Source organism: Lates calcarifer, linkage group LG17, assembly GCF_001640805.2.
Source record: "Lates calcarifer isolate ASB-BC8 linkage group LG17, TLL_Latcal_v3, whole genome shotgun sequence".
NCBI lineage: Eukaryota > Metazoa > Chordata > Actinopteri > Centropomidae > Lates > Lates calcarifer.
This window is the reverse complement of record NC_066849.1, coordinates 6,677,776-6,690,379: the sequence shown is the minus strand read 5'-3', so window position 1 is coordinate 6,690,379 and position 12,604 is coordinate 6,677,776. Positions and strand designations below refer to the sequence as shown.

Here is a 12,604-nt window from a genome sequence, read left to right as displayed (position 1 = left end):
CACGTCTCACTTCTAAGGTCAGTTTGCATTATTCTGTCCTGATGCATTTATTGCCTAAGTGGTGAATTCATTCATCTTCAGCTTCAAACACAATTCATTCAGTGTTTCCATGAATATGATCAGACATCGCAGCTCAACAAATTAAGTTCTCAGAATTTTCCCGACACATTGCTCTCACACACTCACATAATTCACGTGTCTTTTCCTTAGTGCTTTTAACATCCACTTGAAGCCTGCTAAATATTCAACTTTTCACAGTTCCCTCAGAGCATTTACCTCACATTGGCTCCTGCAGGGTTTTGCCTCACCTCTCCGTTTCGGTGTCACTCAATCCCTGGAAAGACATGATCTGCATATTAACCAGTCTAGGGTTGGCTTGAAGCAGCAGATGGACTGTTTTCTAAAAATATCAAGGGCTCATCTGTGCATTTGGCAGTTTGGTTTTCACCGCCACAACCCCCAATTGTGATGTAAAAAAACAGTTGACTTTTATCCGCATTAAGTATCTTGAGGGAATAATGCTGAGAGCGTGATCTGAGAAGGACACTTCATTCAAATGACAATGCTGTAACACAAAATTTCCTCCTGTGTACAGAGCTGTCTGCTCATTTCAGCCACTGAGAATAATTACAGCTAATTCACTAAGCAGAGAGTTGTTACTCCCTGACAAGCTGTCATCACACTGAACCCATCATCTCAGCTCTTCATATTTTTTAGAGGCTTGTGAAGAACTCATGGAGCTAATTTCATACTCAAGGCTGAGGGGAATAGTTGGGCCACTCAGGAGATTTCATATTTCATTCATAAAGTTGTTCCCTCTGTTGACTGTGACAACACGATGTAGCCTGGCTCCAGTCAGACTTTGAATTAAGCTAAGATTATTAGCAGTGTCAAACTGAAAAGCAAGTGCTAATGGCAGCAGCTAGTCAAACAGAGTCAAACAAGACAGTCTGTGAGTCTGAGGTTACTCTAACAGGATATAGCTAGCTGGCAGTTAGCATGTAAATAGCATATGACTTCATTGTCATAAAAAGTGAAATTATAAAATAAAATGTGGCATGAAATAAAAGTGAAAAAGAAATTAAGCATCAAATAAAAACTTGAAAAAATATATATTTTTAAAATTACAAATCTATAGTGAAATTTAAAAAACCCTCAAACCAAACAATTTTATTATGAAAATAAGAATGTTGAAATGACATTTCACATTTGTTTGTTTGTTTATTTGTTTGTTCGTTTTTTTCCCCCCAATATCAGTTCTTATTTTTACAAATTTATTCCAATGCTTTTTAAATTCAAATATATTTAGTATTGCCCTCTTTAGGACTCCATACATAAGAATCCAAGTTTTCAATTAAATCACTAAGTAGATGTAATCACCAGGATCAGGAGACTGACAGACTGTGATCTTTAGAGTAAGCTACAGCTTTTTCTGAAATTAAATGGATTTTTCATATTGCAACAACCAACAACCAATATTATTCAAATGTCTTTCTCAATCATTAGATGTGGTAACTGTGGTTTTAAATGATGTGGACTAATATAATAATAAATATTTTTTTAAAAAACTACAAGGAATAAGAAGGTAATTCCTCATTTAATCAGTGAATCTGTCAGGACCATGATTTCCGAATCAGTTGATAAAATCGCTGAACTTGTTGCTGGGTGTAAATGTCTGTGTGCTGATGATGACCAGCTCCCTGCAGACTTCCTGCTGCCTGCAGCTCAGGTCATTTCATCTCAGTCTGCTCCAGTCGTCTGAACTACTCTAGCTTTTGATTGCAGACTTCAGCCTTTGATCAGTCGCTGGGGCGGACAAAGAAACAAAACGTCAGGTGAAGAGAAATCATCCGATGATGACCGGAATTTGTCTTACCTCCAAAATAAAAGCATTTGTCACACCTCTGACTTCGAAAACACACATGCAGAACATTTTGCAATGATTTGAAAATTATTTGACGTGTTGTTTGGGTTGGTGAACCGCTGACATTGTTAAGAGGGACGGGGACAAGCATGTACGTATTTTAACCGTGTTGAAATACCCTGGCTTTGGAATATCGTATGTACTGTTTGGTACAATGTTGCTCAAACAGTCACTGTATTTTTACATATTGCATTGCTTCATGAATGCACATATAAACATTTTGACAGCCTTCACTCATCAGAGATATTTTAGCATTATGTTTATTTTGAAAATATGGCCGGATATAGTACTTATTTTCTACTCCAGCAGTATTGACATCTGTGACAAAAGCAACCGTGAGCTCCGTTGTACCCACACATCCAGCACTCAGCGCTGATAATAAACCGGCTGACCAGGGAGAAGAGAGAGGGCACACAAAGGCAACACATTTATTATCACCTATTAAAAAATTAAGCTTAAACTTCAGCTTGTGTCTGTCTAGATCACAGACTTATTCTTGGAGAAAAATGGGAGCTTTGGAAAAAGTGTATTCATTAAATCACAGGTCCTCAGTCATGTTTGACTCCTTGGTAAAGTGGAGCGGAGGGTTTGGGCGCGCGGTTGGACTTGTCCCTTGTTTCTGTGCGTGAAATGAAAAAGCTCTACAATGGTTTTGGCTGTACATTAACTATGGGCGCTCAAATTCTGGAGTCCAACTCCAGCGGCAACTTGACTCCCGCAGTGTCTGAGGCTGGGACTGTCCTCCCGGGCTACCTGGTGGTGATCTTAACGGTCCTCATGGTGACTCTGGTTGTCGTTGTGGTGGCTGGGAACGCGCTGGTCATCATGGCTTTTATTGTGGATAAAACCCTGAGGAATCAAAGCAACTACTTCTTTCTGAACCTTGCTATATCTGATTTTCTCGTGGGTGAGTTGGTGCATTTTTTTCCCCTCTTCTCTTTGTGTCTCCTCTGTCACTTCGCTCAAATTCAGCTTGTATTCCTGCCTATGAATGAAAAACCATTAAAATGCTTACTGTGCACACCCCAAACACATTGTAATTTTCCTACAATGTAATTATAGTGAGTCACTATTGTTCAGTGTTGAGCTCATGGTGATCTTGCCGTCCTTTTTGCTTCATTCATGTGTTACATTACAATGGAGTATTGTCTGTAATTGTGGAATCCCTCTATTTTAGGCACTCACACCTCTCTTACTGTGCTGCTCTTATCTGCAGCATTAGATGCATTATAACCTTTGCTTTAATAAAACAACAAATGCAGGCTGCCCTTGTTTCTTGAATATATTCACTTACACATACAGTGTGTGTGCGTGTGTGTGTGTGTGTGTGTGTGTCTGTTCCAGGTGCCTTCTGCATCCCGGTGTACATCCCGTACAACCTGACAGGCCGGTGGATGCTGGGTAAGGGTCTCTGCAAGGTGTGGCTGGTCATGGACTACCTGCTCTGCACTGCCTCAGTCTTCAACATTGTCCTCATTAGTTATGACCGCTTCCTGTCAGTCACAAGGGCTGTAAGTACAGGCTGTGGATGTGCTCATTACCACACAAACACACACACACAGCCACTGCATGGGTAATTGACGTACTACCACAATCAATTCTAAAATGTGTCTCTCTCAAGGGCAGTTTTGCTCCGCTGAGGGAAGTCATTTACATTCACAGATTTATTTCTTTACAAGAGTGTCTGGCTTTGATCTATAATTTTGTTCCGTCAATTTGAAGAGAGAACTTGAACTGTCTGGTGAATCTGGTCAGTAAATGTGGTCAGTTCAGACATTAGCAGTCAGCTGAACAGTCTGTACTGATGAATATAATTTAGTTAAAGGGACATGTAAAGTTTCAGGCTGTGTCCAAAATCACTTCCTGTTTACTAGATAGTGTACTACATTCACTGTCTGCCATTTTATTTAGGTCTCCAAATTCTGGGTGTATATCCACTAAACAGTGCCCTCAGAAAATTTCACAATAGAACATAGGTTTCTGAAAACCATTTGCCCAAAATTAATAAAGTTACCAAGGCACAACTGAACAGCTGACAGTGATGACACAAAATGACTAGTAAGTGTAAGAAATCACAATTTATTGCCCTTCTACTGAGAAAACTACTATCTAATATATACAGAGTAGGGAATGAATGAAGAGGAAAGTGGATTTCGGACACAGCCTTCTGAAGAAATAACCCTGATGATGTCATAGTGATGTTGTCAGGGTCATTTAAGTAAGGCTTTCACTCTTTTGCATCTTTTACGAGGTGTAAGGTTTTGAAGAATCAAGTGTGAAGTGGAGTGAATTGCATTGTGGGAATTGTAGGATGTGGGGTTTTTGAAGCTTGACTCATTCTAGAGATTAAAATTTTGGACATCTCAGCTTCCTCTGCTCTGATTTCCACCATTCTCTTGGTAATCTGTCTCTGGTGAGCCCCTCCAACTTTATGCAAGTGAAAGACCAATTTTTAAATTTCTAATTTTTAATTATCAGTTATCAATTATAACATTACTTTCCAAGGTTAAATCTTAAAATCTCCAAGACAATGTGTTGATTTGCACTTGGCTGGCATAAAACTGGAACATTTTCATGTGGATGGTTTTTATAGTCGCACAGCCTGTGTTATTTTTAATTTACTAATTTTGACACAGACGTGTCAAAGAAGAAGAACTCGCAGAAGAAGATTTTTATTTAGTTGCTTACCAGGCAGTGTTTGGTAATTGCATGTCTTTGCTTGCGGCTTCTTTTGTCTTCTGTTGATTAATGGTTTAATCTCAATAGCTCAGTATGAAATCCTATTTATTTCTGTATTTATTTTGAACATTAGTGACCAGGCTTTCTGTAATTTAAAATGGAAATTGGGATTGCGGTGCCTTTGTGATGAACACTCGAGACTGGGGCCAGAATCAGTTATTAGCATCATGAAGAGGTTCTGTTTCATTATTTCTTGACTCAAAAAAGTGGATTTAAAAAAAAGAAAAAGTTGGTCTTAACCACAGTAAATAGAGGAGCCCTGCTAAACGGTAGAGGTTAGACTGAGAAAAGGTGAAGTGAAAAAGGAGCAAGCGAGAGGAGAATGAGCAACGGGTGATGATGAGGGAGGAGTGGATCGGGAAAAACCAGATGTCTCTTTCACACTCTTGTGTTGCATCAGTGAATGTGGCTCTCAGCCCGAATATATGTAAGAGCCTCATGAGTGGGTTTTATTTACAGCATCTCTCTGCTGCTCTGAGGCAGCACAATACAAACAGGGCTTCATTTGAAGAGCAGCAGCAAGTGCATTTGTCAGCCAGTTAGTACCGTACGTAAGCAGCTGTGGTTGTTTGAAATGTAACAGTGTTACTGTGTAGCAGTGTAGCAGAGTTTATGTTCATGGTGTGTCACTGTGAGTCACATTTGTGCCTTTTTTTTGGCACAGGTTAAATACAGAGCACAAAGAAACATGACCCGCCGGGCTGTGTTCAAGATGGTGGCAGTGTGGGTGTTGGCCTTCCTCCTCTATGGCCCTGCCATCATCTTCTGGGAGGCAATCGTTGGCCAGAGCATCGTCCCGGCCCACGAGTGCTACGCTGAGTTTTATTTTACCTGGTACTTTCTGCTCAGCGCTTCTACCTTTGAGTTCTTCACCCCATTTGTGTCGGTGGCCTTCTTCAACCTCAGCATTTACCTGAACATCCATCGCAGGAACAAGAACGGGGGCGCCTGTGCCGAGGACGACGTCAAGACTCAGAGGAACAGTAAGAAGCACAGAGATGGAGGAGCCTGGTCTGTGTTTTTTGTCAAGACTCGGAAGGTGTCGTCCAGCGAACCCACTGCTATCTCAGCAGTCATCGAGGACGATGACGTCCTGTCCCCTTCTTCCAGCGGGGACCCAAACACTAGTCAGATATTCATGCAGAGGGAGAGGTTCTCCCCTGCCAGAAAAAACTCCAGGCTCTTTCAGCACACGGCCTCCTGCGTGGTGCCTGGCCGTAGGACACAGGGATCTCGCCTTTCCAGAGACAAAAAGATTGCCAAATCTTTGGCCATCATTGTCTGCATTTTTGGGATTTGCTGGGCTCCCTACACCCTACTTATGATTATCCGTGCTGCTTGTAGTGGTGAATGTGTAGCAAATCACTGGTACGAGATAACATTCTGGCTTCTGTGGCTGAACTCTGCCATCAACCCGTTCTTGTACCCTCTGTGCCACAGTAGCTTTCGAAGGGCTTTCTCAAAGATACTGTGTCCTAAAAGACAATCAGTGCAGCCTCAGATTGAGGCTCAGTCTTGTTAGATGGACTCAATTGCACTTCCATGGTTTATGAATGTAGTAACTGTTGTTGGTCATACACTGTAAAAATCCATTACTGTTCTTCCATCAAAAAATATCCAGTTTTCAAAAACAAAACAAATGTTTGCATTAAAGTGAGGATTGTCACAGCATATCTGACAGCAATACAACAACATAACAGTCAGGAAATGTGTGTGAGAAACTGAAACTGCAGTTGTAATAATCTTAATGATGGGGTAGCGCTGTGGACTCTTTAAAAGTGGATATAATCGCTCTTGATTAAAGTGCCCCTAAGAGCAGATGTCAGATTTTTCAAATGGTGTACATGCTACCGATCACAGACTCTGTAAGTAGGACAGGAAGGAGTGATGCGGTTTATGCTTTCTCAACACTGAGTTCTTTATGTGCTGAAGGCTGTGAAATGATCACTTACACGGCCAAATAGAAGGTGATTATCCTAATTTTGTCTAAGATGTTATACGAGAACCACAGCTCACCAAGTTGTTAAATTATGGTCCGTCTGAATGAAGGCACAGTGGAGGGAAACAATGGCAGTAGCACGCATCAAGTTTTTCACAGGGTGGCTGTGACTAGAAAACCTTTCAACTCCTGTCTAGATCAAATTGTTGTGAAGGAAGGGTTTCATGGTCTTTCATGGTTTTATAAAGTTTCATATCCTCTCTGCACATGAAATCCTTTCACTTTGGATTCAGAGCTGTTAATCTGAAAATAAAAAGGCCCTCAAGCTTTTCATCATGCAGCAATAGAACTTGACACAATGGCAAATGTACCTGTACCTGTAAAGAAGAGAATAACCAGTATTTGTTTACTGACCACTGAGTGTACTTTTATCACAGTGATGTTTTATATCATTTTATCTGAAAACTATGGGAGGGGGAGGGTGAGTCAGCTGTCATTTGCCAACACTGAATCTGCACTTAATTTTAAAAAGGCAATTTTTGTTGATGTTCAAAATGTACAGCACTATAAGATGAGAGCAGCATTAAAACTTTCGTACAGTAATATCTATGCCAAGCTAGATGGTAGTGTTCTTTGAGTGCAGTATTTGTTTAAAGACTTGACTGGTTTATACCAACCAAACTATTACTTGACTACTTTGTATCTTGGCTATGAATGTGTGTTGGTGTAAGTAGCCAATGAAAGAATAAAAAGAAGACTGCCTAGAGGCTTTGTAACTGTACATATTATTGGTCAAATTTGGAACACAGGCAGTGTAAAAGGAATAGTTTGACATTTTTGGAAATATACTTGTTAAATTTCTTGCAGAGGGTTATATGAGGACTGATAACACTTGCGTGTCTGTACACTAAATATGAAGCTACAACCAGGAGATGGTTAGCTTACCTTAGCATCAGCATAAACAGTTGAAATCAGCCCCTTTTAGAAAAAAATTCTATGCTAATCCAGAGGCTTTTAAATGTCCATTAGCTAGCTAACAGTCCAAACAAACATGGACTACCCAACTTAGAAACAACGCAAGGTGAAAATTTGCTTCACTTTTTGTCTGAACACATGTTAAAGTTCACTAGTTAAAGGTACCATATTGTAGATTGTGAGGTTTCCATGTCATTATTTCCTTATAAACATATATATAAACACAGGCCGTATTCAGAAACTGTGCCTGTAAACAAGCCATCAGGACTTCCCTTCCCCTAATTGTGATGATAAAACGATCAAACCTTTTTTGGTTGTTAAATTTATTGACAGCACAACACACAACACAAACAGCCATTCAGCTGGATGTTTGGAAGCCAATATATTATTGTCTTCCAGAGAGAAATGTGAAATAGGAGATGTAAAACTATACTGAGATGGTGTTTGCTACTTCAAACCACAAATATATCTTTTTACAGATATTAAAAATAAATAAAATAAAACATCAGAAAAGTGTAAAATATTGGACCTTTAACACATTACAGTTCCTTTGTTCCAGGAAGTCACTGCAACCAGCCAAGAAATAGTCATAAATCCCTGTAAAACTGTAACTAATCATTTGTTAACAGTTTTTGTATAAATTATTAGTTATTGAGATTTTCTGGTAAGTGGATTTTGTTAGCACTTTCCTCATTTCCAGTCATAATGCTAAGCTAACTATCTCTAGCTGTAGATTCATATTGACCGGACAAATATATGAGTGGTATCAGTCTTTTCATCTAACTCTCAGCAAAACTGCATGTGAAATGTGAAATGTCGAACTACTGCTATAAGTGCTTTGTGAGAGGTTTCTGTTTTCTGTGATAAGATAAGATAAGACTGACATCAGGTGATTCAAGTGAGGTGAGTGGGTGGAGAAGAATCATGTGCTGTATGTGTCATAGTCAGCTGTTGCCTGAGTATGATACATACCTGGGAAAATATAAATATAAAGGAATACTGATATTGCTTTTAAAAAGTTCTTCAAAAAAACATCTTTACAAAAGACTTGAAAATAAAATGAAAATAAAGAGCTCTTGTTTCGAAGAATACTGTCAAACTTTTATCATCTCATAACAAGTACATGATAACTGGAAGGCGTGACAGGACTGTAGGGCTTTGACCTTTGTTTATTTATATTTCCAGCAAAGATGAACAGAATCAAAATATGTCCGGAAGAGCGTCCTTAGGGATTTAAGACCGCCAGGAAACAACACTATCGCTCTGTGCTGTGGGAATAATGTGGGATATTTTACTTTAGAGAAGAAACAGACCCTTGGAGACTGTTGAACCCTGGGACACACATACTGTAGCAACCAATTCATGGTGCTGAGAGAAGACCTTGTACTAAATGGATGATGACGGCTTTTGTTTTGCTTCCCTCCAGCCAACAAATTCAACTTCATGTCTTGAAAGTCAAGAATAGTAATAAATAGAGAAACAGAAAGCATGCAGTGTGCGTAAATTGTTTAGATGGCAAGTTCATAAGTTCAGCAGTGTGCCATTTTTAACACAGGGACAGATGCAGAAGATCAGTACCTTTCAAAGCATTTAGCGGCTTCTGTGAGCAACATCTCTGTTAAACTTTGGAAACATTCCCATCATCAGATTTTCCATCTCTACTTCTGACTGTGGATACAACACACCACATTAAGTGGCTTTTGTTTTAACAAAGTTCCTTCTATTCAAACACAAACCAGTGAAAAAAAATGTTTTTTTTCTTTTTTTAAGATGCCCACTCTCTCTTTCTGAGCTCTTGAGGATAAATACATTTTATGTGATTTTATGTGATGGTGTTGTTCTCCCACTGACCCCATTTAATAAAAGTGAAAATGCCCTACCTAAACTGATTTAAAAAAAAAAAAAAAGTAAAACACATGAGACATGAACGTCATAAGTGCTTCTCAAAATGCATTCCTTTGACTGGAAATGGACCTCTGAATCGAGGAGTACAAGTGGCTTTTTTCCAACAACCCACCCCCCCAAAAAATGGTGACAAAGTCAATTTACAGGCATTTCTTAAAAGGTCAGCCAAGGATGAGATGAATACTCTGTAGCTTAGGTGACCTGTGCAGAGACGCAGGTGGACTTGCAAATAGAAAACAAATTGCTCAGTGCGAGTATTGACACTGTTTCTGTGCGCTGTGGGAGAGCTAAGAACCAATATTCACAGCCCTTCACAAAGAAAATTGGAAGCGGTTCACATCCTTCTGGTTCACATTCGGATTGCTCTGGGATACAAATATGGTGACAGTAATATAATTGTTATTGAACCAAATATCTGGTGAACACAAGACACAGATGACATCCTTGAGGACTGGAGAGTGAATATACAGACCTCTGGCTTTTTTTTCTTTTTTTGTTGAACAGATGATGTTGAGAGAGAGAAATACCAGGAGCACAAATGTAGTTGCTGCTCACCAGACAGCGGCATGTGTTTCGAATGCGATAAGCAACATGCAAATATCAGTCATTTGGAGGAAATGAAAGAAATAGAAGCTTTGATAATATTTCACTGGGAATGCTTTTGAAAGCAGCGTCTCCCACTGCTCGCTTTCTGCAATTTGGGTTACTGTCACTATTCACAGTTACAATTGAAAAGCTGTTTTGGAAAGAACTGCCATTGTATTATAACTGAGAGTAAGTGTAGTACAGTACTGAGACCTAAAAAGGTTTGTCTTAAGAAAATGATTATATATATATATATATATATATATAATCATTGCCATTGGCAGCTCTTTAATGGGATTATATGGTGATGTGGCTTCTTCATCCTAAGGAACTTGATGAAAAACAAAACTACGGATGTAGGACACAGCACCCTGCAGCTCACCTACCTTGAAGTAAGTGTAAAAAGCATCACAGGCTGTTCTGCCAGAGTTCTTAATTAACCGATGTGCCCTAAACATGCTAATTACCTGCAGAGAAAAACACCATGAAATTCCCTTACCACAAGAGGTGAATCAAACATGTCTTTTTCCATTTTTTTTATATCAGTGGAGTAAATAGCATGTTTCTGTTTAACTCGTTAATAGCCGAAAAACACTTTCCCAGTTTGAGCTGACAACTTCTTGAACTTATTAAAGTAAAATTAAGGTTGAGGACTTGGGAAAATTTAATACTCGACTTGTCTTTTCTGACTTTGAGTAAACTAGCACAGTCTGTTCTCTGATGTCAGAGCAGAGTTTCCCCACCACAGGGTTTGTGCTTGTCTGCTGTTATTAGTGAAGTTGTGTCAGGCTGAGTGACAGCCAGTGAAGGGACACAGACAGGAAACATCCCGCTTGTCTTTCCTATTGGACACTGGTGGACAGTTTCTAGGAAACACTTGTTATAAATCACGAACCTCAGTTGTCATTTCATGACCACTGTCGACAAATAATGATTTATGCAAGTTTTCTTTTTTTTTCATCACATTAAGACAAGATTTAGAGTCTCTGTGAGAATGTAATTAGGAACAGCAGTGTTTTGAGCTAAATGCTAATATCAGCATGCTGACATACTCACAATAACAATACTCACACGCTGATGTTAAAGCAGTTATAATTATTTTACAATAACAGTGTATGGCATTTTGAAAACAATGTGAATAGGGTTGCTTGTAGAGATACCTGAAGAGAATTATCTTCTGAATCTACAGCTCCCTTTGGCTTTAAGGTGAATTTTGGCATGTCCCTGCTCTCATTGATTCTGTCAGCAGCAGGTGACTGTTTTCAGAGAAAAACTCTACCTGCTACCTGCTCAGCAGCAAACAGCAGACACACATAAGCCAGGTTTCCATTCACACGTAGCACAAATTAAGAATGAATTTCAGGAAAAAATTGGCAAAAGAAAATGTGAATCACTGTGTTATTCCATTAGTTGTTGGTCATTGTTTGTCAAACTGTTGCTGGCTCTGAGTCTGCAGCTGAGTGCCATGCACCATTGCTGAAGAAGAGGGTGCAGCAAGGTTGTGCAAGTCAAACCTCAAACAAGTGGAGAAAACAAATAGATGAAAAGGGAAGAAAACGTGATGGAAATATCGCATTCATGCTTGCTTCTTGTATTAAGTGAGGAATGCTACAGCTTCTTCCCGGTTTCACACAGATCTGATGTTTCTATCTATTTTTAGTCTCTTCAGCAGAGCAGAAGCTTCAGTAAGTGTGTAAGTGACAGGCTTCATGTGCAACAAGAAATAAAAAGATATTTTCCTCAGGCCTAGGTAGAGAGAAAAGGCAGAGCAACAGGGAGAGTGAACGTTGCAGTTAAAATTGCCAGGTGGATAGAAACATTAGCAGTTAATAGTTTAATTATCCCTACTATCATTACTACTACTGTAATATTGGTATCACTTTACATTTTTTACATGGAAGAGGAAAAGTTGAGGGATCACAAAAGTTATTATGACTAATCCTGACAAGGTTGTTTGCCAAATGAACAAATGTGAACCTCATGGTGGCGCCAGATGAAAAGTCAGCTGATCACCAAAGTCAGTAGGATTCAGCCTCAGGGGAGCACTGATGTCCAAAAATCAAATTTCACCACAGGCTGGCACTATCATTTCTAGAGCCGTACTGCCAGTATTAGGATCCATGAGTCAAAGCTTAGACGTTTTCTGATCTTCAGCTTTTGCAGCTCATGGAGATTGATTGTTGCCCTTTAAACTACTTATGATATTTGTCAAATATTTACAGGAAAGCGACCTTTCCTGTTGATAATACATTGTGTTGCTGTGGAGAAGTACTGTCTACGGCAGGTTCAAGAGCAATTTATCTGACTAGAAAAATCAGATTTTGCCTTTAAGAATTATTGGCTTTAACCTTTTGACAGGGCAGAGGAGTACTAGATGTTCTTGGCACAAAATCTTTTTAATAAATTGGTATTTCTTGTGTGTTTTTGTAACAACTACTGTTCTGGATGAAGCATGAGGCACTGAAATATACATTGGAAACAGGCAGATCAGAAATAACTGCTAATACCCAGAGTGCTTATTAAAATTCTTTTTCATC

General features: G+C 39.3%; 1 protein-coding gene across 1 annotated transcript; it reads left to right on the top strand.

The window, feature by feature from the left end:
- Positions 1–111: 111 nt before the first annotated feature.
- LOC108879154 (histamine H3 receptor) lies at positions 112–8,652 on the top strand. The gene is made up of 3 exons (XM_018670349.2): positions 112–2,831; positions 3,269–3,435; positions 5,328–8,652. Exons 1-3 carry the CDS (start codon positions 2,555–2,557, stop codon positions 6,183–6,185), a joined length of 1,302 nt encoding a protein of 433 aa, XP_018525865.1. The 5' UTR covers positions 112–2,554; the 3' UTR covers positions 6,186–8,652.
- Positions 8,653–12,604: the final 3,952 nt, after the last annotated feature.

Coding starts and splice junctions, on each gene's coding strand:
- LOC108879154 (XM_018670349.2), top strand. CDS start 2,555: ATGAAAAAGCTCTACAATGGTTTTGGCTGTACATTAACTATGGGCGCT. Junction 2,832..3,268: donor TATATCTGATTTTCTCGTGG/GTGAGTTGGTGC, acceptor TGTCTGTTCCAG/GTGCCTTCTGCATCCCGGTG. Junction 3,436..5,327: donor TCCTGTCAGTCACAAGGGCT/GTAAGTACAGGC, acceptor TTTTTGGCACAG/GTTAAATACAGAGCACAAAG.